Here is a 25,778-nt window from a genome sequence, read left to right as displayed (position 1 = left end):
AATGATTACACACTTAATTTATACAACACAATTTTATTTTAAAACTCTTTGCTACGTATATAACACTGCTTAGCTTTAAGAAACACCACAAACATTAAAAACACAATAATTACATATATCAGAAACAATGCTCCGAATGCACTTCCTTCCCAAACAATGCTATAAGAATTAGTGTTACAAAAACAACTACAATTACAACTAAAAGTTAAATTTGAATCAATACTGTTATTTTTCATAACATACTTACAATCCTAGAATTCCGAGAAGCCAAATACCAAAATATGGTTTCATTCCTCAGTAGTACGATTTAATGGGTTGGCCTCAGTAGTACGGTTCAATAGGCTGGCCTCAGCAATACGATTCAATGAGCTGGGCTCACCAGTGATAGGACTACGTCCCCTTCCTTCAGTCCCTTTCGGGCGTTCCGCGGCTTCAGTGTGAACTAAGGGATTCGTGTTCACGGAGAGGCTTGATTAGGTGATCAATCTAATCCGACCTTATACTTGCGGTTCTTCCTTCGTTGTTCTGCAAGTGAAGTCACCTCCAAATTGGGACAGTAAGTTACAGGTTTTTATTGAGTGAGCTGCCGTCATTGGGCTCCTCCTACTCAATTCATCATAACTCCCAAATTTGGGCTCGGATCTTACTCAACAGAAATTACCTTTGTTGAGCATTTTTAAATTATTCTTGGGGAGACTTCCATATCACTGTAAATACTCTTTTCTTAGCAATTTGGTTAAAAGGCCTTAGGCTTTGATGTCTCGGAATTTAGGACATTTGCTTTCTTTGTAAAAAACTTCTAAAGATACAATTTAGATTAAGACTTTAAGTGAAGTCAGGACATTTCGCACGTAGCTCCAAAACAATGAGCTAGATAAGGAGATAGATCCTATCTTCTTCCTGAAACTGGCTAATGGGCAATCTTTACAAACATTCAAACTATTTCATTCAATATGACAGGTCCCTGTTGCTTTTGGTTTCCCATGGCACGTTCTACCTGTTGTGGGCTAGAACCCAAGCATCCAGGCTTCCCCTGATTCAACCTCCCCTTTGAGGTCCTTGCTGAGGCCTTTGAATTGAGAGCATAGAAACCCTAGAGTGGTGAAGCTGGATGGGACTGGGGCCGGGGGGTTAGGTCACATCTAGTGCAATCCCTGCCTAAAGTAGGATTAGCTCTGTCCAAACCAGCCCAGACACATCCATCATCAGAGAGAAGTCAGGCTGGAAGGGACCTGCAGAGGCCATAGTCACGTGTCAGGTTTGATGGTAGTTTTATAAAGAATTTAGATGATGGACATAACTCGGCTGGCTTGGCCAAGGCTGATCCTGCCTAAGGCAGGGGTTAGACGAAGTGTGACCCTGCCCCGGTCCCTTCTAGCCCCACTTCTCCATGACTCTAAATGACTTCTGCCCCTTTGGGGCATTCTGGGGAGTTCAGAAATTAATTGGGTGAGTGGGAGGCATTAGCACCAGTTCAGCTAACCACATTGGGGTGGTTTTTAGTATGATGTCATGCCTTTGAGCAAGCACTGACTGGGAGTGAAATTTCTCTTCCACTGTCTGATTGGCTTCAGTTCAGGAGCAAAGCTTGGCATAGGGTGGGAATCTCCCTGGCCTTTTTGTGCAGGAAATGGCTAGATTCAATGAGGCCGTGAAGGCAGGAAATCTAGTTGGAGCTGTTTGTGGAGAACGAAGCCAACATGGAAAAAATCACTCTCCGCATTGCTGCCATGAGTGAATCAGGGCCAGGGAAGTCCACATTCATCAACACCTTCTGGGGCTTGGCTGATGATGACGAAATTGCTGCCTCCACAGGAGTGACTGAGACCACCAGGATCACAACTCGGTATGAGCATCCAACGTTCCTCAATGTGGTATTTTGGGCCCTGCTGGGCATTGGGACACCCAATTTCTGACCCAGAGACTTCTCTGGAGGATGTTGGGTTCACTTGCTTTGATTTCTTCATCATCATTGGCCACAAGCACTTCCAGTCCTTCTACGCTGACTTGGCCCATGAGATCCAGTGCCTGAGAGAGAGGTTCTGTTTCAGGTGTGGTGCCACTGGTGGGGGCAGGGATAGGCATGAAGCGATCATACAATGTGACATACACAGTGCTGCATAAATTTCTGAAGGATGTGGTCACTGATGCACTGCAACTCCTGAAAAAGGCTTCAGAGGAGATATAGGACTGGCAAGAGACAGACCACATAGAGACAAACAGGCAAATTGGTGAGCTAGAAGCACAGACAGCTCCTCTGCCCATCACATTGGCTTCTGCGTTGCAACCTTGTTGTACCAAAAGGGTCATCTTCTCCATCTACAGTGTCTGTGGGTATGTGACTCCAGTGGAGGCTGGGGACTACAGCACCAGTGCACCCCCAGTGTTTTGGGGACTGGGGAGACCCTCAGTGGGGCAGAGAATTCCTGAATGGGGGGTGGGGTGAGGGCAGTCACCAAGACATCTTGCTCCCCTTGCTGTTGCTTTTGCAAGAAGCTTCATGGTGCAATTCATTGAAATCCAGCCAGACTCTGTCTCCAAGTGTTTGTGTCATTGCATTAAAGCTGGAGAGAAACCCTCTATAGAGTTGGTAGACATTTTGAAGAGCTAACATTGTAGCTGATTGGCTCTCTTTGTAGCTGATTGGCCATTGTTGTAGCTGGATGGCCATTTTATGGCATGAGACTGACTTGGCACATGTGGCTGGTCTAAATTTATTATGTGATTCACCCATGAATGGTATGATACATATAATGTGAACCAGGCTGCCTCACAGAAAGGCATGAGTGCCCAGGGGTCAGAAAAGAAGGCTTGATTGAGGGGCATCTAGGTGTGGCTCTCTTGTGTATCCCAGGTTGTGCTGGCTGTCATGTGGAGCCAGGAGGGAATTGTTTCCTCTTGTTCTTGCTGCTACACAGGTCGAGGGAGGTGGGGGTGGTTAAGCCTTCTCCACCAGTGCTGTGTGTTGGCTGCAGGCCAGGCTGGACCTGGTGCCTGGGCCATGCCAATGCTCCTGGTGGGATGAACCCAAGAGGGTCCTGGCTAGAGGGTCTTGCCCTTCCCTTGAGGGTCAGACTGATGCCAGATTTGAAGTGAGGAAGGAATTTTCTGGGGGGCTGGAACAGGGGGGTTTGGATGCCTGGGTTATATCCTGCTCTGGGCGGACAGTGGGGACTGATATTTTTTTCAAGCCCTGTGAACTGGCAGCTGGGACACCTGGGTTTTCTCTACTTAGCACCCAGTCAATGTCAGAGCCCCTCCCTCTGGCACAGGGCAGCTTCTTTCAAGAGGTTCCCCCATCCACCATGAAATTTTTGCATTTCTTGTCAACATCCTACCCACACAGCTCCTCCCCAACAATGAAGATCTCACCTCCTCCCTCCCCTTCTGGTTCCAGTCCCATGTCTGAACCACAACAGGAAAGAGGTCTGAAGTTGGACCCACACCTGAATACACCCCTCAGAGTGCATCAGGGCCCTACTGAGCTTGGAACAGCTCATGCCAGGAGCAAGCACCTTCTTCCTCCTTATCTTTGTGGCTCTGGATGACTCTGGCTTGGAGGTGAGCAGGTGGTGGGTGGAGAATGTAGGTGCATGGAGTGGGGACAGGCCAGGGCATCCTTGCTGGGGACACCAATTCCTGGCCCTAAAGCCTTAGAGACTGGGTGCTTTAGAGGAACCCAGTGCTGGGCAGGAGTGGATAGGAGTGGGGAAGGCAGAGCCCCGGCCTGGAAACACCTGGCAGGTAAAGACTGTGGGTAAGGGGCACCTGGGTTCTCTCCACAAGGGAAACTCTAAGTGGATTTAGAGCAGGAGGTTTAGGAACCTGGGCTCCTACTCCCCCAGACACAACCTAAATCCCTGTGGCAGTACCCTGCTGGCAGAGGTCTGACACCAGCCTCCAGGCTCTTAACTACAACTCTCAGTAGAACCCAGGCACCTGGCCCCTCCCGCCTGCTGCCTGTGAGTGGGTGAGAATGAAACACCCCCCCACTCATGACACCCACTGGGGTAGGGATGGGGATGAAGATGCTTTGAATCCCTGAAAGGGAAGGATCTGTTGTCTCTCAGCTGCAGTGTGAGGGGGTAGAGAACTTGGGTGTGCACCTGAGGACCCAAACAACCTGCACAGAGGGCAGCTTCTCCCAGAGCGAATAAATGTAGAAAACACAGACATTTCTGGGATTTTGGGTCTTGCCCCTCTGATCAGAGTCAGCCCCACGCCGTGCTGAGTTTGACGCTCATGGACCTGGGCCTGCTTCACCTGCCATTGCAGTCCAGGACATGGGCCCATCTTGGGATTCCCCCTAGGTGATTTGAACCTGTGCCTTCCTGGCCTGGCCATGGCAGGAAAGGAGTGGGACCCTCATACCCCAGGTTAACTTGGGCAAGTTCAAGGGTGGTGTTGATGTCTTGCTCAATGGGCCTGGTCACTGGGTAAGAGCAGTGATAGAGGCTGAACACCCATTGCCTGGGCTGGTCCCTCCTGGAGTAGGGGCTGGACCAGCTGGTACCTCCTGAGGAACCTTCCCACCCAGTGTCTCCATGATGCCCCCTTGGGGCCTGGAGGCATGTGGTGAATGGGTGATCTTCCTCAGGTGTAGGCAGGACTATGGACACCTCCCACTGGTGTGGAGGAGACCCCAGTGCCCAAAATGTCCACCAAAAGGCCCAGATTTCACCTATAAAAACCCAGGCAATGATGAGGGCTGTGGGACCCATCCTTACCAGCTAAGAAGACCTTTGTATCCCCCATAAAGGCCTCCTGGCTATGTGGAGACACTCTGCCTTCAGGGTTATGTAAGACCTATACAAGGCATACCCATTCTCTCACCACTTCCTGTTCACATCCTACCCATATGGCCCAGCCCTACCAAGATGACTCTGGCCTCCTTCCTCCCCTCTCCTGAGTCCACTGCCTGGTCGTGATCAAAAAGGCAAACAATCTCAGGGAGGATGAAGAAGGGAATTATGAACTAAATGGAAAGTATGGTGATGTCTTTTATTAACCCACAGTGTTTTCACACCTTGAATCCCATGCCTAAATCTGATCCTCATGCCTCCCAAGGGATGTGGAAGAACTGGAGAAGGTCCAGAGAAGGACAACAAGGATGAGTGGTATGGAGGGACTTCCATGGGAGGGGAGACTAATGAGGCTAATGAGAAAGATATGGAGGAAGGATGCAAGGATGGCTGGATAGATAGGGTGTGAGATAGGTAGGTGGATATATGGTGGGATTGTGGATGAATGGAGTGAGTGTGGGGTGGCTGGCTGGATGAATGAATACACTGGTGGTGGATGGATGGATGGATGGGTGAGTTGGTGGGGTGTGGGATGGCTGGGTGGAATATGGGGCTGAAGGGTGTGTTCAGAGCAGAAAAGGGCCCTAGGCTAAGATAGACAAAGTCCTGACAATCACTCAGAAGCCCACCAGGGTGACCCCTTAAGGGGGAAGTGCTTTGCAGGGCTAGGGAGGAAAGGCGGGGGGCAGAAGGCCCAGGTAGGGGGAGAGCTGGCCTGATCAGACAGTCACACTATTTGCATCTGCTACCAGCCCCCAGGACTCCCCACTCTAGTAAAAAATAACATCAAAGTCATGGTGGGCAAGATGCAGGGAGCCTGGCATAGGAGCAAGCAAGCGGGTGGATCTATCGGAGTTACATTGGACCTATGGTCCGACCCAGGAAGCAGTAGGTCTTATGTCTATGGTGGTGTCTCCCTGACCTCTATGCTTCTGGTCCCCTGGTCCCTTGACCCTGGGTTTGGCTCCTATCCTGGACTCTGGCTGTGGGTTTACCCCACTAGATCTCTTTCCTAGTTCCCCGCCCCCCAGTTCAGTTACTGGCCCTCGGCTTGTGGATGACCCCATGGATCTGGCTTTTGGTTCCCAGGCCCGGATCCCAGCTTGTGCGGTGGACTCTGCCCCGGCCTTCCCTCCAGACATAGTCATTTTGGTCTCTGATCTCTGCCACAGCAGGACACAGGAGAGGGGGCATGATGGACCTAGGATCTGTCCCAGTCCATGGCACTTCTGATGTTCTTCTAGGCTCTTATGACAAAGCCACCGTAGTCCTTCCAACCTGTCCCCAACTTGGGAATGATATAAGTAGGCATCTGACCATGTCTTCCCTCTGTGTTGGTGCCTCCCAATAGTTACTACAATGATCCTTCTTCCTTTCCCTGCCTGGTTCCAGTGGGTCACCTGTCCTGGCCCCCAGCCAGCCCCTCCTTCCAGCACTCCTGTTTCCAAGCACCAGTCACATGGCCAAAACTGAAAGTAACAGGTTTGACTTTGCCCAGGACACGATGGAGCCTGGGGCTGACTTTGCCCCCTGGCCAGCTTCTCCAGTTGTAGCAGCCATGGGGAACCTCCTTTCTTGGTTCATGACGAGTGACAGTCCTGGAGGAAGTAAGGCTGGAGATAAAGTAGGTTCCTAGACTGAGGGCATGGAGGCAATGATGCAGGGTGGCTTGAGAGGTATGGTAGTTTTTGTGTGGCATATTTAGAGGCACTGGGCATCCTGGCTAGGTTCTTAGACACCATTCAGGGCTCCTCTTAGATCCATAAATCATAGTTTCATAGTTTCATAGTTTCAGGGTCGGAAGGGACCTAATAGATCTTCTAGCCCGACCCCCCGCCAGGGCGGGAGAACAACCCAAAAACACAAACAAAACCACTCACCCTAAAAACAAAAACGGGACTCAAATGAGTCCAGCCAGGTAAGTATCCAGCCTCTTCTTAAAGATCCCCAGGGTAGGGGCCAGCACCACCTCCCTTGGAAGTTGGTTCCAGCTCCTAGCCGCCCTGACTGTGAAGTAGTTTTTTCGGATGTCCAATCTGTACCTCCTCTCCATCAACTTGTGCCCATTATTCCTTGTTATGCCAGCAGGGGCTAGGGGAAACAGCGTCTCCCCCAAACCCTTCTGGTTCCCCCTAGTGAGTTTATAGACGGTCACCAGGTCCCCCCTCAGCCTTCTCTTGTGGAGGCTGAATAGGTTCAAGTCCCGCAGTCTCTCACTGTAGGGTCTGCCCTGTTGTCCCCGGATCATGCGGGTGGCCCTCCTCTGGACCCTCTCCATGTTGTCCACATCCCTCCTGAAATGGGGCGCACAGAACTGGACACAATACTCCAGCTGCGGCCTGACCAGCGTCGCATAGAGGGGGAGGATCACCTCCCTGGCTCTACTCGAGATGCACCTGTGGATGCACGACAAGGTCCGGTTAGCCCTGCCAACCATGACCTCGCATTGTCGGCCCATGTTCATCTTGGAGTCAATAATGACACCAAGATCCCTTTCCGCCTCCGTGCTCTCAAGTAGGGAGCTCCCCATCTTATAAGTGTGCTGCTGGTTCCTACTACCCAAGTGCAGCACCCTGCACTTGTCCGTATTGAAACGCATCCTGTTCCTGTCTGCCCACCCCTGTAACCTATCCAGATCCTTCTGCAATCTCTCTCTCCCTGCTAGCGTGCTCACCTCCCCCCAAATTTTGGTGTCATCAGCGAATTTAAACAGGTTGCTCTCCACCCCAACATCAAGATCGCTGATGAAGACATTGAACAGCGCAGGGCCCAGGACCGAGCCCTGAGGGACTCCACTACCCACCTCCCCCCAAGTCGAATATGATCCATCCACCACCACCCTCTGAGTGCGACCCTTCAGCCAATCTGCAATCCATCTGACCGTGTAGGCATCTATGCCACAGTCGCCTAGTTTATTAATTAGGATGGGGTGAGAGACGGTGTCAAAGGCCTTGCTGAAGTCCAGAAAGACTACATCCACCGCGACACCTGCATCCATGGCCTTTGTGACCTGATCATAAAAGGCAATCAGGTTGGTCTGACATGATCTCCCCCTAATAAATCCATGCTGATTGCCCCTGAGCATCATCTCGGATGCCGGCCCATCACAAATGTGCTCCTTGATGATCTTCTCAAAGAGCTTCCCCAGGATTGAGGTAAGACTGACGGGCCTATAATTGCCCGGGTCCTCCCTTTTCCCTTTTTTGAAGATGGGGACCACATTAGCTACCTTCCAATCGTCTGGCACCTGGCCCAAGCACCACGATCGCTCGTAGAGCCGTGCCAGGGGCCCTGCAATAACCCCAGCCAGCTCCCTCAGCACCCTGGGGTGGAGAGCATCCGGACCCGCTGACTTGAACGCGTCCAGCCCCTCCAGAAGCTCTCTAACCCGGTCCTCCCCAACCTGAGGTCTGAAGGTGATCCCCTCGCGTCCGGCTTCTATCACAGCAGGGAAGTCCCGGTCCCTGCACAAGAAAACGGAGGTGAAGAATTGGTTAAAGAGATTTGCTTTATCCTCTGACGCAACCACCAGATTGCCCCGCATATCCTGCAGGGGCCCCACATTACCCGGCGCCTTCTTCATCCTCCCAATATATTTGAAAAAGGACTTTTTGTTATCCTTAATCCTGGACGCTAATCCGAGCTCTATCTCCGCCTTGGCCTTCCTAACAGCCCGCCTGCAGGCCCGAGCAGAGGAGGTATACTCCTCTTTGGAGATTACACCCCCCTTCCACCGGGCGTACGCCACCCTTTTGGCAAGCAGGCATTCCCGGACACCCTTGGTGAGCCAGGGGGGCTTTTGGACACTGTCAAACCTGTTACTTTCAGTTTTGGCCATGTGACTGGTGCTTGGAAACAGGAGTGCTGGAAGGAGGGGCTGGCTGGGGGCCAGGACAGGTGACCCACTGGAACCAGGCAGGGAAAGGAAGAAGGATCATTGTAGTAACTATTGGGAGGCACCAACACAGAGGGAAGACATGGTCAGATGCCTACTTATATCATTCCCAAGTTGGGGACAGGTTGGAAGGACTACGGTGGCTTTGTCATAAGAGCCTAGAAGAACATCAGAAGTGCCATGGACTGGGACAGTAGTGGGGACAGTCATAAGGCGTGGGATCCATTGTTGTTTCATTCACCCCAATTTCAGCTGCTCCTGTCTCTCCAGGTCTCACCCCCCGGACGGCATTGATGAGAGAGGATTTCCCGGCACCTGTTTCCCCTGTGACAGCAATCTTCAGTGTGATGGTTTCCAATGACTCCAGCTCCTCCCATGCTTGACTGGCCGCTTCTTGGTAATCCCAGGAGAAGAATGACTTGAATGATTCATAGATGTCAAAAGATTTGGCCAGCAACTGCTGTGAAGTTAAACCTTGATATGGCCCCATGGCCTGCAGGAAAGTTTCCAGAGATAGTGTCCATTCCTAAAAAGGATGGGACAGGAGAGTTAGGTGGTCCTGTGTGAGCACATGACAGTAGCAGTAAATCTGGGCTACAGCTGTCCTATGTGACTTTTCCCCTCCCCGGTTCTCCCTGCTCATATCAGCCAGGCCCCAGCCTGCTCCCTGAGTCTGTAGAGAACCCAGGAGTCCTGGACCACAGCTCCTGTACTCTAAGACACTCCCTCCCCACAGCTGCCACAAGGCAACTGGGCTCCCAGTCCCTTGCTCTTATCCTCTGGACTCCACTCCCTTCCCAGATGGAGGACTAGAACCCAGGTCTCCTGGTGCTCAGAGGGAGCTCTCAGAAGCGTGTGTGGTGTACATGGCTAGAGCTGGGGGTAAGGGTACATGACACCTGGGGTCACTCCCAAGTTCTGGGAGTGGAGTGGGGTACATCGGGTTAGACCTGCTTCCCCCATTTCTATTTCTGGACCTGGGACTGAACCCAGGCTTCCTGGCCAGTGCTTTGAACCCTGACCCGGCTCATTCAGGAAATGTGATCCTGGTGTGTGTGTGGGGCGTGTGCATTTGGCACGGATGGGGGGAGTTACTGGAGGTGACAGGAGTGACTGTCATGCAATTAGCTTTTTTTTTTTTTTTTGTCTCCTAAAAATGCATCCACCTAACTCTCCTGTCCCATCCTTTTTAGGAATGGACACTATCTCTGGAAACTTTCCTGCAGGCCATGGGGCCATATCAAGGTTTAACTTCACAGCAGTTGCTGGCCAAATCTTTTGACATCTATGAATCATTCAAGTCATTCTTCTCCTGGGATTACCAAGAAGCGGCCAGTCAAGCATGGGAGGAGCTGGAGTCATTGGAAACCATCACACTGAAGATTGCTGTCACAGGGGAAACAGGTGCCGGGAAATCCTCTCTCATCAATGCCGTCCGGGGGGTGAGACCTGGAGAGACAGGAGCAGCTGAAATTGGGGTGAATGAAACAACAATGGATCCCACGCCTTATGACTGTCCCCACTACCCCAACATCATGTTCTATGAACTGCCGGGCACTGGATCTGTGCATTTCCAGCCAAAGACATACCTGAAGGATGTGAACTTCAGTGCCTATGAGTGCCTTCAGTGCCTTGTGGGTTCTGGGCGGTTCTGATCCAGTGATGCTGACCTGGCCCTGGAGATCCAGAGGATGAAGAAGAAGTTCTACTTTGTGCAGGCCAAAGTGGACCAAGATTTAGAGAATGAAAGAAAAGCCCGTGGAGAAGCCTATAATGAAGATGACATTCTTCAGAAGATTCAGGAGGACTGTAGGAGACAGCTGAAAGCCTTAGGGGTCTCCAGTCCTAAGGTTTTTCTTCTCAGCAACTGGGATATAGCCAAGTATGATTTCCACCACATGGAGGACACCCTAGAACAGGATCTTCCCCATCTGAAGAGGCAGGTGTTTCTGCTGAACCTGCCCATCTTCTCCAGGATAATCCTGGAGAAGAAAAGAGCCATGCTAAAGAAGCTGACCTGGCTCATAGCCCTGGCCTCAGCTGGTGCCAGTGCTGTTTCTGTCCCTGGTGTCCCTTTGCAATGCAATATCCAGCTCCTGCAGGTCTCCATGATTGGCTTCTACAAGCACTTGGGCCTGGATGAACAGTCCCTGAGCCATAAGTCCAGACAGGCCAGCCTGCCCTTGGCCAAACTGAGTGGGGTGATGAGATCACCACAAATCCAGAACATACAGCTTCCCCTTGTACAACAAACCTGGGTCCAGGAGGCAGGTCTTGTACTCAAACAATTTGTTGGATCTCTGATTGGTAAGCCAGTAAGTGCAGGGTACTCTTCCATCGTCACCCTAAACCAGGCATCCCGGGTTCTGGATGAACTGTATGCTGATGCCCTCCAGGTTCATGCCAAAACTCTGGGAAAAGAAAAAAATTTAAAGCATCTGGAGGAGTCTTGGGGGGGCATAGCTCTGGGCAGAGAATGGAAGCACCAATCCTGCCATGCTGTGAAACATAAGACCATAAGGCCACAAGAATTGCCCTGTCTTCAGTCTGACCCTACGTCCACCCTGCCCAGCCTCCTGTGTTCCAAAGACGCTGGAAGGGAGAGTGACCTGGGCCTGAGCTGGGGGTTTTCCGTTGCAGCCTCCAGCATAACCAGGAAGTTTGGATTCACAGGCCCTGCCCCTCACTCCCCTGCTCAATAGCTCCTCATGCCCCTTTACTCCAAGAATGGGTCCAATCCCTTTGTGCATCTGTCTAAACTCTCATTTTCTACCACAATAGGTGGCCGCAAACTCCCTCTTCTTATTCCAGGGTGGGTGAAAAAGAACTTCCTGGTGTGGGTTTTGAACTGATGACTGGCTAGTTTCACACTGTGTATGGTGAGACAGTCGGTAATAAATCCTTATCAGCTTTCTCTTCCTCATTTAGTGTGTTGCAAACCTGGATGCCTGGGTTCTCATGTGTGTATGCATGTTTCCTGGATGCCTGGGTTTCTAGAAGAAGAGGGGGAAGAGGGAAAGAGGGTTCTGAGAGGGGAAGGGGAGAGAGAGAGAGGAGGCAGAATAAGGGAGGGGAAGAGGCGGGCAGTGGCAGAGGGAGAGGGAGTTTCAACCCAGCAGCAGCCGCAGGAGCATTTCTATCCAGGCAGTAGCAATGGAGTCCCCAGCTCAAGATGGCCTCCCCACTTTCTGCTACCCCTTTCCACTCCGCAGGTATTGCTGCCCCTCTTTACTGGTCAACAGTCTCCATCTCCCCCTGTCCAGCTCCCTGTTCTGCCATTCTGCCATCAGCGGCTGCTCCTGGGCATGGAGCTCCAATTTGACAGGTAACTTGGACCTCATTGCAATGAAGAACTCCTGGTTTCTGCTTCCTTCTTCAGTGGGTTAACCTGGCTGGGAGCCCCTCGTATGTTCAGGAAGTCTCTCACTTCTTTCTACTGCTGTCATACAGGATGACACATCTCATCACGGGCACCCCCCTGCTTCAAGCCCTAGAGCTTCCACTGCTGGGATATGGAGCATCAAGGAGCTCAACAAAGAGCCCTCTGGGTCCAATGGGGTGCTCTGCAGCAGTGAGAAGCACCCTTATTAGTCCTACTGTCATCACATTTCTGCTGCAAAGCTCCAGCTGCTGGCTGAAAGGTTGAGAAGGGAGTGTGGGGTGCTGGGTTCCTTGCCAGCTGGGTTGTGACATCCATCCTGTTTTGCATCTTTCAGAAGGGGTGAGATAACAGGCCTGGGGGAAGGAAATAATGGTGTGTGGTGGGGGGAGAGAGCAGAGGGGGCTCTAAAAGGGGATGTCTAGGAGCCGTCTGCTCCCTCAAAGCCAATGGGCATTGAGGAATGCAAGTCAAATGGGTCCATGAAGTTGGGGTGTGTGTGTGTGTGTGTGTTTGTGTGTGTGTGAAAAAGCAGGTTCAGGAATGCGCGCACAGACAGCTGAGGGTCCGTATCTGGCAGTCAACACACATTGTTGCTGCAACACCAGTCATGTATGGTGTCCCACCTTGGGCTTTGGTGTGTTTACTGCATTTGACGTCCTCTTGGTGTCTATTTGTCTTCTCCAATAGGAACCTTAGGTGCAATGGCCTCGACCTGAAGCAGGGGAAATGGGGGCTAGAGATGAGGAGGAACTCTCCAAGCACAATGGGAGTCGAGCAGTGGGACAGGCTTCCCAGAGAAGTGGTGGAGTCTCCATTCTTGGAGATCTTCAAGGGCAGGTTGGGTGGATGCGTGGCTTGGGGTGGTTCAGTCAGGGCTGATCCTGTCATGAGTAAGGGGCTGGGTGAGATGTGACCTCCTGAGGTCCCTTCCAGCCCAACTTACCCATGGTCCTATGATAAAGGCAGAGAGGAGCCTGGGAAGAAGTAGCTGTCATAGCCATGAGGTCATGGTCTTTCCAGCACAACCCTCCCAGTAACCTCATCTCTAGCCTCCCATGTCTTCTCCTTCTGCTCTTCCAGATAGAGCTGGCCATGTCTTGAGCAGAAGCTGGCCTAGATGCCTCCTCCTGAGGTCTCTTCCAGTCCAACTTTCACATGAAGGTGAATGAACCTGGATGTTGTCATCCATGTGGCTTGGACCAACAATGGTGTGGGAGGGATTCAATTGGTGTCTGGGTCTATAGCTCAGCTTGGACCCTCCTGCCTTGAGCTGGGTGAGAATTAGCTGCAGCTGCTGGTTGCTAGCAAGGGCATGTGGCTCTGATTTATTCCTGGATGATGAGACTGCTACATCCTGAGACCCAGAACATTGGTTCAAAGATAGGTGACCCTGGGGGAACATATCACTCAAGGGCTGCATGCTCACTACTCTTCACCACTTCCCCTTTCTATCACTCATGGGAGCCCCAATAAGGCAGAAAATGAAAGTGCTGAGGTCGTGGTCCTGGGTTCAGCTCTCAGGACAGCAGTTTCAGATGCTGGTGCCTTTCTGCAACTATCTCCCACCAGCTCCTGCTCTGAACATGGTACACTGTGCATCTAGGAACTCTCTCTGCATTGTCCAGTGGGCTGTGTGATGCTTCAGTCCCTGATTCAATTTGGTCCAATTCAGTGGCAGAATCTCCAAATCAAATTGGAGAACCCTTTAATCTCTCTGAATTGAATCAGAATCCTCCAAATCGATTTGGAGAGATTCAGAAAGATTTGATGATTTGGACATAGACACAGCTTTAAATATTTTTTCTACGTATCTCAAGGTACTGTGGCGGCCGAGTGGTAGGCCGGGGCTATGGCCAGTAGCCCAAAATGGCAGGTGGGTACTTTTTGACAGACGGAGAGGAACTAGGCATGGAAGCGTATTGGTTAAAATAAGATTGCTTTACTTACACTGTAGATGATACGATACAGGTAGGCTGAATGCTGACTTGAACTTGAATTACAGTTGCAAAGACGACTGCTAGACAGGAAAGGGTACGTCGGGGAAGTCGGTGACGGGGAGTCACTGGTGGGTGGTCAGTCCATCAGGTTTCCTCAGAGATATGTACGGAGTTCGAGCTCTCCGAGTTCGCTCTCTGAGTCCTCCTTCTCCGAGGTGTAATCAATCCAGGTTCACTCTGAGATACGTTCGGAGTGCGCCGGGTTAATTCCCCTACTCCGAGGTATGTGGAGTTCTCCAACGTGGAGACAGAGTTCTCCAAGCTGGAAAGAGATGCGGAGCTCTCCAACGTGCTAAGCTGGAGAGATATGAGGAGTTCTCCCAGTTCTCTGAGTTCTCCGAGATGTATACGGAGTGCTCGCCCATGGGCGGAAACTGATTTACCTTTTATATGACTAACAAGCCAATCACTAGCCACTAAATATGAATAATTTGGAAAGAGCCAATGGTGGTGTGCGTATTTGCATGAAGTTGGCGGGAACTTTTTCTAAAGCTGTACTTTTCCATTACTGTGGCATATAGTTACATAGCGGAATTTTCCCACTGTGACCCACTTTTTTGCTGTGACCTAGTTTCTCCCTGTGCCATATGCATCAAACCAGATCCATGGAATTTTCCATCATGGCACAGGCATGCAAACCAAATGGGATGTTCCACTATGCCAGGACTGTAATAACTGCTAAGTGAGGCGACGGAACGTACCAACCTAAAAGTAACAACAGTTGCTAGGCAGATTCCATTGTGTCAAGAAGACTTCTCAGTTTTGGTTATGACAGGTACCAGGCAGCTTATGAATGCTGCGATGTGGGGGTGCATGGAGCATCCCACAGAAGCATGGGAGGCTACCCAGTGCACTTGGCAGCAGACCCGGAAGTGGACCAGAAGTACTTTGGGTCCACTTCTGGGTTCACTGTTGAGCACACGGAGGATCCCCTACACACACACACACACACACACACACACACACACACACACACACTCCTGTGTGATACTCCATGCGCCCCAGCATTTCAGCATTCACAAGCCATGCTGGTACCTCAAGGTATGTAGAAAAAACAGTTAAAGCTGTGTCTATGTCCAAATTGCTGATTCTCCAGATCAGCATTGGATCTTCAGATTCAGATTTAGTCAAATCAGATCAGGAACAGTGATCTGAAACAACTCATTGAATCACTGTCCCTGATTTGGGCTGAATCTGAATCCGAATTGAATACGGCCCACTTTGCACACCCCTACTGTCCAGTGTCCTGTTACCCAGGTAAGATAACAGTGACTCTTCTCTGAATCCATCTGACCCCACTCTCTCTTCCTGGGAGGGAAAGCTTTTTGAGGTGGAGTGGCTTTTCAAGGTGGCCATGCCCCTGGTCTACCTCAACAGCTGCCTCAATCTGCTGCTTAATACCTTTATGGGGGGGGGCTGCCAGGATGTACTGTGGAGCTCCTTGGTGGCCACTTTGCACACAGCATTTGAGGAGGACTCAGGTCAGGACAAACCCCCCTGGCACTGGGCACGTGGGAATCAAGATGAGAGGAGGCACCATGCTCAGTCTGGAAAACCGAACCCTCTCCTGGAGTGTGAGGAAAACCTAGACATGCAGACAGGTGCAGATCTGGAGGTAGAGGTGGTAGTGAGGCAGTTCCACCCTCTGCCCCTTTGATTCCTGCCCCAACCACTGTCTAGGAAAGGCAGTTACATTTCTAGAAAGACAACACTGAGGGGAGTGTCTGTTGATTACATGGTTCCTTATAACCTAATTGAGTCCTGCTAATCTCTTCACTCCATAGGCTTTAACACCCCTTCTGTTTTTGGAATGGTCTTGATGTGCTGCTAATAAAGATCTTCATTCTTCTGCCATGTTGTTCTCTGTTGCTCCACTCCCAGTAATGTCTTTCTTCTATTTCTTAGCCCTTCACACCTTCTTTTAGTTGTAGCTAAATGCCTTGAGGCAGGGGTGGGCCTATCTGATGCGGAGGTGGGCCACTTATGCAGGTGTGGCCAAGATGGACAGTAACATGTTGAAGGCACTGTCCAGATGTTTGAAAAGGCAAGGTTTTGTTTTCCTGATTTCTGAATAAGTGACTGACAATTAATTATACTAACTACTGGTTAAACAAAATGATTTCTGTGGATTATTTTGGTTCAGGTGGCCATGGGTTTTTTTTTAAAGCCTTTCATATATGAAGCTAGTAAATTTGCTCATTCCAGTAAAGTTTGTGGTTGTTTTTATTTTGAGTGAAGCTGGACTGAGCTGGTGCTAGGCTCTGGGCATTTCAATAAAGCTTTGAGTTGCTCTTTAATTGGAGGAAAAGATGAGTCATACTTTTACATGCAGTAAAAGGGGGTTGCAGAAGTAGCAGAACCCTAGATCCACCCAGACTCCCAGCCCCCAAGACACCACGCTCCAACCAGTCCTGAGCATAGGACCCAGGCATCCAGATTCCCAACTCCCCTTGCTCCAACCCCACAAACCACACTCCTCCCCCAGAGCTGTAGAAAGAACCCAGATGTCTAGCTCCTAACCTCCCTAGGACACCAACCCCCTCTCTTCTCCTATAACTTGGGTGGGAACCCAGTTGTCCTAGCCCCCTAGACCCTTCTCTCCCAGAGCTGGAATTGATCACAAGTATCTGGGTTTCCAAGAAACCATGTTTTAGTACCCTGGGGGAGGAACCCAGGCATCTGACCTCCCAGCACCTCCTGCTCTAATCCTCAGTCCCCTCCCAGAGATATTGGGAAATGTTATTGGGGGCTATTGAGCTAGGGTAGGAAAGATGGGACCTGGACATCTGGGTTCTCTCCAGCTCTGGGCATCCCGGTAAAGGTTTGAGTTGCTTTTTTAACTGGAGGAAAAGATGTGTCATATTTTTACATGTGGTGAAAAGGGGGTTGCAGAAGCAGCAGAACCCTAGATCCACCCAGGCTTCCAGCTCCCAAGACCCTACTCCCCCACCCCGAGCTGGGCTTGAACCCAAGTGCTTGGGCTTCCAGGCACCCATGTTTTAATATTTCAAGCCCCCGCACTCCCTCCCAGATTGGAGGGAGCACCTAGGCATCTGGGCTCCCACTCCCCCGCCCCTGCTCAACCCCCACCCCCAACCCTCAGTCCTTTCCCAGGGATGCGGGGAAATGTTATTGGGGTCTATTGGAATAGGTTCAAGAAGTTGGGAGCCCAGACAATTGGGTTCTAGCCTAGTTCTGGGAGGAGTCGGGTCAGGGCAGGGGGCTTGGGAGCTGGGACACCTGGGTTCTCTCCAGCTCAGGGACTGGAGTGGGGTCTAGGAGGGTTAGAGCTGAGTAGCTGAGGGCCTGGATATTTGGGTTCTTTCCAGCTCTGGGAGTGGAGTCTATTACTTGGAGCAGGACTGAGCTGGAAACTCGAGATGCCAATGGGCTATGGTAGGAGGGATGGGAGCCCGGGCACCTGGGTCTTCCCAGTTCACAGAGAAGAGAGGGATCTAGCGGACTGGAACAAGGGGTTGAGACTCAGGACACCTGTGTTCTCCCAGCTCTGGGAAGTGAGTGGGACCTAATGGCTTCGAGAAGGCAGGACTCCTGGGGTTTCCTGAGTGGAGCGGGATCTTCTGACAGTTTGTCCTCTTTCCCCGCCCCCATCCCCACTGTCCTGTTGCCTGGGCTCTTTTCCCAGACTGGTCACAGTGACTGGCAGTGGATGTTTGAGGGGAGAAGTGTGAGAGGTCTTGAATGAAAAGACTCCAGTGGGGCAACTGCTGGAGCAGAGTTGGGTGCCTCCCCCCCAGCCCCCTCCATGGCCTTCTGCTGCTCCCTAGTGGTTGCCCCAGGTGTTACAGCACACACCCCTCTGGAGCAGGGCAAAAGAACCCAGGCATCCCAGGCCCTCCCCTGCCTCTCCAGGATCTCTCCCTTATCTTAAAAGGAAATGGGATCCAGTGGGGGACAGGGGGCATGACATCTGGGTTCTATCCTAACCTTTGGAGAGAAATACGGCCTGGGGGATTTGTGGGGATGGGAGGTGCTGGGAGCCTGGGCTCTTTGAGGGGAGTGAGGCCTGGGTTCCTTCCCGGTACTGGTAGGTTATAACCACTGGGGCTACTTCCTTCTTCCTTTAGTTTCTGGGCATCATCCCAGAGCCCACATATCTTTCCTCAGGTCAAGACTCCAGCTCAGGGCAGGGATTGTTGGGACCCAGAGGCCTTCAGCCCTGTATGTAGCCTTTGTTCTCTGTTCAAACTGCATGCTTTGCTTGAATCGTGATTGCGACCTGCACCCAGCAAAAAGAGAAAATAGAAAATACTGTCCCTGACTTAAAATGAATCGGGAAGTTGGCTAACTAAATTGTATAAATATAACCTGGGCAAAAGACAAACAGTCAGAGCAAAACTTTACCCCCACCTAAGAATGAAAATATGTCCTTAGAATAGAAAAGTCCAGTTAAACATAACCATATTTGGCAAACAGAAGCCAGATTATTTATAAGCATTAGTGGGGCAACTTAAGTTAATTTTATGTATTAAGAAATACAAGCTCTATGGTATATAAGGAGAGGCGAGACGGCACTCCTGAAGAAAGCCTCAAGAGAACCTGTCACCACTCGACCATCCTGTCTCAACATCAGGCGTGGGAGCCAGGAGCCCTGGACAAGACTTCATTGGTTTAATCAAATGGTCCAGGTGCAACATTACAGGGTGGTGAGCATCTGCTTTGACTATCTACAAACTTAAAATGTTTAACTGTTAATGCTGCTTTAATTTTAATTAAAATTGTATCTGTGGGGGTTCAACTAATTTGCTTTTAGTTTAGGACAACCTTGTCTTAGTCTCCTTGCCTAGTATAAGACCCATTATAGCATCATAGAGATGCAACAAGATGGATCCAGCTGTTCTCCCTTTGATTCCTGCTCCACTCAGACTTTTGAGAACCAACTTGGTCAGAAGGGTAGCATTTCTATTCAGGCAGCACTGAGGCAGCCCATTGACTCCACAGCTAATCCTTATCTCCAATCTACAGGTGTTCACACCCCTTCTCCTTTTCAGTGCTCACGAATGTTGCATTGATCAAACTCTACTTTCTTCTGCCAAGTTGTTGCCTGTTCACCCATGTTCCCAACCTGCTGACTTGTTAGCTTTAGCTAAAAACCTCCACTCCAGTGTGGGCCTATGACCTTGGGTGTATAAATGACTGGCAGGGAAGCACTGTCAAGAAGGCTCCATTTCACTGAATTCATAGATTTCATAGACATTTGGGCTGGAAGGGACCCATGAGGATCATCGAGTCCAGCCCCCTGCCCCAGGGGCAGGAAGTCAGCTGGGGTCATAGGATCCCTGCAAACTAAATGTCCAAAAGTGTCTTGAAGGCGTTCAAAGTGGGTGCTTGAACCACCTCTGGCGGCAGTCTATTCCAAACCTTGGGGGCTTGGACAGTAAAGGAGTTCTTTCTTATGTACAGCCTTAAATGGTAATGGAGCAGTTTGTGACCGTTTGGCCTTGTCATCCCTTGAGGTGCTCTGATGAACAGACCCCCAGATCCTGGTGGTCACCCCTGATAAACTTATAGGTGGCTACCGGATCACCCCTGAGCCTGCACTTTTCTAGGCTAAAGAGTCCCATGGCTTTCAGCCTCTCATCATAAGGTCTGCTTCCCTGACCTCTGATCATGCGCGTGGCTCTTCTCTGAACTCGCTCAAGCTTCTCCACATCCTTTTTGAATTGTGGGGCCCAAAACTGGATGCAGTACTCCAGCTGCAGCTTCACCAAGGCCAAGTACAATGGGAGAATGACGTCCCAGGATTTGCTTGAAAAGCATCTATGGATGCAAGCCAGCGTTTTGCTTGCTTTACTAGCTGCAGCATCACATTGAAGGCTCATGTCCATCTCATGGTCAATGATGACCCCCAAGTCCCTTTCATCTGTAGTGCTAGCCAGCGTAGCACTGGTGAGCCTATAAGGATGCTGCAGGTTTTTCCTCCCAAGGTGGAGAACCTTGCATTTTTCAGTGTTAACCACCATCAGGTTTTCGGCCACCCATTTCATGAACCTGTCACGGTCAGCTCACGGTCAGCCTGGATCAACCTCCTGTCCTCAGGTGTGGATGGTTTACACCAGAGTTTGGTGTCATCGGCGAACTTGGCCAGTCCACTTCTGATACCAATGTCCACATCATTGATGAAGATGTTAAACACTATAGGCCCTAGGACAGAGCTTTGGGAGACCCCACTGGTCACAGGGCACCAAGACAATTGGCTTCCATCAACCACCACCGTCTGGGTCCTACCGTGGAGCCAATTCCCCAGCCAGAAGATCATGGTGAGGTCAAGGACGCAGTTAGCCAGTTTCACCAAGAGGTGATCATGGGATACCAGATCGAAGGCTTTTTTAAAATCAAGATATATGACATCAATCTCTTCTCCCTTGTCCAGGTGATAGGTCACCTGGTTGTAAAAGGAAATGAGATTGGTCAAGCAAGATCTACCCACAAATGGTAATCTTGTGGCTATGCCAGATGAGAAAGCTGAAATTTTTAACAAGTTATTTGCCTCTGTCTTCTTGGAAAGGGATCAGGACAGCTCTCCCATCACAGGTAGGGGCAATCTTGGGGATAGCACTGCCAGGCCTGGGGTCTGCACAGATGTAGTTAGGGATCTGCTGAAAGGGCTGGATGTTTTTAAATCTGCAGGCCCTGATGCCCTCCACCCACAGGTGTTGAGAGAGCTGGCAGGGGTCATTACTGTGCTCTTGGCCCAGCTGTACGAGCAATCGTGGTCCAAGGGCCAAGTGCCCAGAATCTGGAAACTAGCTAATGTGGTCCCCATTTATAAGAAAGGGAGAAAGGAGGACCCAGGGAACTATAGGCGCATAAGCCTCACATTGGTTTTGGCTAATTATTTCAAGCCTGGGGAAAATCCTTGAAATAATTATCAAGGATCACATGTGTGAGGGGCCAGCAGGGGAGATCATGCCCAACGGGAAATCAACATGGGTTCATCAAAGGCAGGTCCTGCCTGACCAACCTGATGGCCTTTTATGACCAAGTAACTAAATCCCTGGATAATGGTGTTGCCATGGATGTAGTCTTTCTGGACTTTAAGAAGGCCTTTGACAGTGCCTCTCACCCCATTCTCATTAACAATTTGAGTGACTGTGGCATTGATGCCTCCACAGTTGGATGGGTAAAAAATTGACTGATGGGGCGCACCCAGAAAGTAGTGGTGGACGGGTCGTACTCAACCTGGTGGGATGTGACTAGTGGGGTCCCCCAGGGCTCAGTCCTGGGGCCTTCATTCTTCAACATTTTCATCAGCGACTTGGACGAGGGGGTAGAAAACACGTTGTCCAAGTTTGCCGATGACACCAAGATGTGGGGAGAGGTAGGCACGCTTGAAGGGAGAGAGAAGCTGCAATCAGATTTAGACAGACTACAGAACTGGGCAGATGGAAATAGGATGGGGTTCAATGTAGACAAATGCAGGGTGCTGCACTTTGGGAGAAGGAATCCACAGCATACATACCAGCTGGGGAGCTCCCCACTTATAAGCACAGAGGTGGAAAGGGATCTTGGAGTCATTATTGACTCCAAGATGAGCATGAGCTGCCAATGCCAGACCGCAGCCGGCAAAGCCAACCACACCTTGTCATGCATTCAAAGGCGCATCTCAAGCCAGTCCAGAGAGGTGATCCTCCCCCTCTACGTGACATTGGTCAGGCCACAATTGGAGTACTGCATCTAGTTCTGGGTGCCGCACTTTAAGAAGGATGTGGCCTGCCTTGAGAGGGTTCAATGGAGGGCCACCCGCTTGGTTGGAGGGCAACAGGGCAGCCCCTATGAGGAGAGGCTGAGGGACCTGAACCTGTTCAGCCTTAGCAAGCGGAGGGGATTTGGTGGCTGCCTACAAACTCATTAGGGGAGATCAACCAATTCCCTGGCAAACTCCTGGTCAAGGTCTTGACCCTGGGTAGGGGTCTGCAGTAGACTCCCACCATAGTATCCCCTCTGCCGTGTTCCCCATGGATTTTAACCCAGAGGGTCTCAAGTCTTCCACTGTGGGTGGCAATATCGGCTTGAAGGGATGCGTAGCTTTCCTTGACATAGAGAGGTACGCCCCCGCCCCTTTTGTCCACTCGATCTCTCCTGTACAGGGTATAGCCATCTATACCTGTGGCCCTCATGGGTGGAGTCCCACCAGGTCTCCGTTATCCCTATGACATCATAATTATTTGTGTTGAGCAGGAGGACAAGTTCCTCCTGTTTATTCCCTAAGCTCCTGGCATTGGTCACATTTAGTCCAGCCTCTTGGTCAGGGCAGGATCAGCCCTGACTAAACCATCCCAGCCATGTGTCCATCCAACCTGGTCTTGAAGGTCTCCAAGGATGGAGGCTTCACCACTTTTCTAGGTGACCTTGACAATTACTGGACCATCCTCAGAGGTGGGAGAGGCCCAGACCATTGCTAGACCATCCTCAGAGGTAGGAAGTTCCTCCTCATCTCCAGCCTCAGTTTCCCCTCCTGCAGCTTGAGTTTGCTGCTTCTACCCTGGTCCCCCACAGCCACTGAGAAAAGTCCATCTCCATTCTTTGTCATATTCCTCCAGGTCTTTGTAAACTATTATCAAGTCTTCTCTTTGGTCATCTCTTCTCCAGACAAAGCCACCCTGGTTCTTCCTGCCTCTCCTCCTTCAGGACAAAACTTGGTACGTGTCAAGCCACTTCTCTTTGTGTCAGTGCCTTCCAAATGTTCACCCACTGATTTATCGTCTCTACCTTTCCCTGCCTTGGCCAGCCCTGGCTCCCAGTCAGCCACTGCATAGTTCATCTGTGTTTCTGAGAGATGGTCATGTTAGCCTGTTGCTTTCAGTTTCAGGGGTCTTCCTTCAGGACCGTGGGAAGCCTGGGACTAATTTTTGCCCCCCAACTCCTCCAACTGCAGCAACCATAGGGAACCTCCTTTCCACAAAAAGTAAGAGCTGGGGGGAAACTGAGGCTGGAGATGAAGTAAGTGCTTATACCAAGGGTATGGGGGTGATGGGAGAGGACAGGCAGGCTGGGGTGCCTTGGGCTGTGCTGCACCCCAGCTCCCATCTAGGGCTCTGGTCTGCACTGGAAGGGTCAGTAGAAGCAAAAAAGAAGGGTGGGAAGTACTTAGAGAGGTGTTGGAGGTAGATTCTTGTGTGGGGGTCCTGACGGGGGTCTGAGACTCCATTCAAGGCTTCTCTGGGATGCAGAGGTGCCGTGTGACCCCATGGGAGTAACAATGAAGCCAGGCTACTGTTACCCTATGTGGCTTTTGCTCTCCCCAGCTCCCCCTGCTTATTATCAACCAGACCTCAGCCCACTCCCAGGGTCTGTAGAGAACCCAGGAGTCCTGATCCACAGCTCCTGTGCTCTAACCCACTCACTCCTCCAAGCTGGGACCAGGTGTCTGGGCTTCCAGCCACCCTGCTCTAATCCACCAGACTCCACTCCCTCCCCAGAGCGAGGGATAGAACCCAGGTGCTTGGGCAACCATTTGGGGCTTTGGGAGGGGAGGGAGGGGTGTGTTTGGTTAGCGCAGTGGGGTAGAGAGACATGGTGCCTGGGTTTTCTTCCCAGACCTGGAGAGAGTGATGCGGCTGAAACTGGTAAAAGAAACAACACTGGAACCTGGGCCTTAGGACTGTCCCCACTATCCCAGCATCCCATTATGTGACCTACCGAGCATCGGATCCCTGATTTCCAGTCATAGGTTCATAGACTGTGGGGCTGAAAAGGACCTCGCAGATCATCAGATCCAGTCCCATCCCCGTCCCGCCCCTTCCTCTTGAAAACCTCCAGGGTAGGTGACTGCACCACCTCTGGTGGGAGCTTATTCCAGTCTGTACACCCTGACTGTAAAGGAGTTTTTCCTGGTATTAAGCCTGAAGTGTTCTTCCAGGAATTTATATCCTTTGGTCCTGGTCTTCTCCAGGTGTGCCCTAGTGAACAGTTGTTCACTGAGCTCCTGATGCTCTCCTCTGATACAGTGATAAGCCACTATCAAGTCCCCTCTCAACCTTCGCTTCGTTAGGCTAAAGAGGCCCAGGTCCCTCAGCCTTTCCTTGTATGGCTTGCCTTGCAAGTCCTTGATCATGCAGGTGGCTCTTTTCTGGACCCTCTCAAGTTTTTCCACATCCTTATTGAAGTGCGGCATGCAGAACTGGATGCAGTACTCCAGCTGCGGTCTCACCAGTGCCGAGTACAACAGAAGTATCACTTCCTTAGTTTTACACGAGATGCATCAGTTGATGCATGCCAGCATGTTATTCGCCCTGCTAGCCTCTACATTGCATTGACGGCTCATGTTCATGTTATGGTCAGTCATTACACCTAGGTCCCTTTCAGCTGTGGTGCAAGTCAGGCTGTCACCTCCAAGCTTGTATGTATATTGAAGGTTATTTGCCCCCAGATGGAGCACCTTACTCTTGGAAGTGTTAAACTTCATCTGGTTCCAGCTTGCCCAACTCTCTAGCCTGTCCAGGTCCACCTGTACCTGCAACTTATCTTCTGGCATGGCCTCACTGCCCCATAACTTGATGTCATCCACGAACTTGGCCAGCAAGCTGTTCATTCCCCCATCCAAATTATTGATAAAGATGTTGAAAAGCTCCGGTCCATGCATGGCCCCCTGAGGGACACCACTGGCCACTTCATGCCAGGATGACACACATCCATTCACGAGAACTCTCTGGGTCCTACCCCGTAACCAGTTTCCCACCCAATGAACCATCGAGCATCTGATCCCACAATCCTCCAGTTTTTCCACAGGGATATCATGGGATACGAGATCAAAAGTCTTTTGGAAGTCTCAGTATATAACATCTACCTTGTCTCCCGTGTCCAGGTGGTGAGATACTTGGTCGTAGGAGATGAGATTGGTAAAACAAGACCAATCCACGACAAAGCTATGCTGACTGTCATTCAAAATCTTACCTTCCACAAGTGTATCACACATGGATTCTTTAATGAGGTTTTCCAGGTTTTTCCCTGGGATGGAGGTTAGGCGGATTGGCCTATAGTTGCCCGGGTCCTCCCTCTTCCCCCTTCTTGAAGATGGGCACAATGTTGGTTCTCTTCCAATCCTCAGGGATCTCCCCCAAGTTCCACAAATTCTGAAAGAGCTTTGCCAGGGGTTCTGTGATGACCTCAGCCAGCTCCATCAGCACTCTCAGGTGAAGTCCATCTGGTCCCACTGACTTATAAATGTCTAGCTTTTCTAGCTGGTATTGCACCAGCTCAGCATCCACAGTGGTGAGGCTGTCAGTCCCGGCATGTCCTCTATGAGCCTTATCTCGCTTGACTTTCCCCATGGTCTGGTGAAATACCGAAGCAAAGTGGGCATTCAGGAGTTCAGTTTTTTCCTGAATGTCAGTTACCAGCTGTCCCAAGGTGTTAAGCAGGGGTCCCACACTTCCATTTGTTTTCCTTCTACTGCTTACATGCCTAAAGAAGGACTTCTTATTGTCCTCGACTCCTGTGGCTAACCTAATCTCAGTCACCACCTTGGCTTTCCTGATCACTTCCCTACAAGTGCTGGCCACTAAAGTATAGTCCTCCTTGAGGACTGTCCCTAGCTTCCACTGTGAGTATACCTCTTTTTTTCATAAGGACATGGCAGATGTGGACATGAAGGCCTATCAGAAGGATGTGGAATCCAGTTGCTATGATGTCATCATCATGGTCTGCAACTGGTTCTGATCTGGCCATGCCCAGGAGAT

General features: G+C 50.8%; 1 protein-coding gene across 1 annotated transcript; it reads left to right on the top strand.

The window, feature by feature from the left end:
- Nucleotides 1–1,700: 1,700 nt before the first annotated feature.
- On the top strand, nucleotides 1,701–13,163 carry LOC112552060 (interferon-inducible GTPase 5-like). Its single transcript, XM_025216483.1, is given in 5 exon segments — nucleotides 1,701–1,874; nucleotides 9,891–11,198; nucleotides 11,910–12,022; nucleotides 12,767–12,916; nucleotides 13,160–13,163. Coding segments are annotated over 5 exon segments (1,749 nt in total).
- The last annotated feature ends 12,615 nt before the right edge of the window (nucleotides 13,164–25,778 follow it).

The sequence above is a fragment of the Alligator sinensis genome, unplaced genomic scaffold, assembly GCF_000455745.1.
Source record: "Alligator sinensis unplaced genomic scaffold, ASM45574v1 scaffold850_1, whole genome shotgun sequence".
In the NCBI taxonomy this organism is placed as follows: Eukaryota; Metazoa; Chordata; order Crocodylia; family Alligatoridae; genus Alligator; species Alligator sinensis.
The sequence above is the reverse complement of the archived record's forward strand: the minus strand, read 5'-3'. Positions and strand labels throughout refer to the sequence as shown.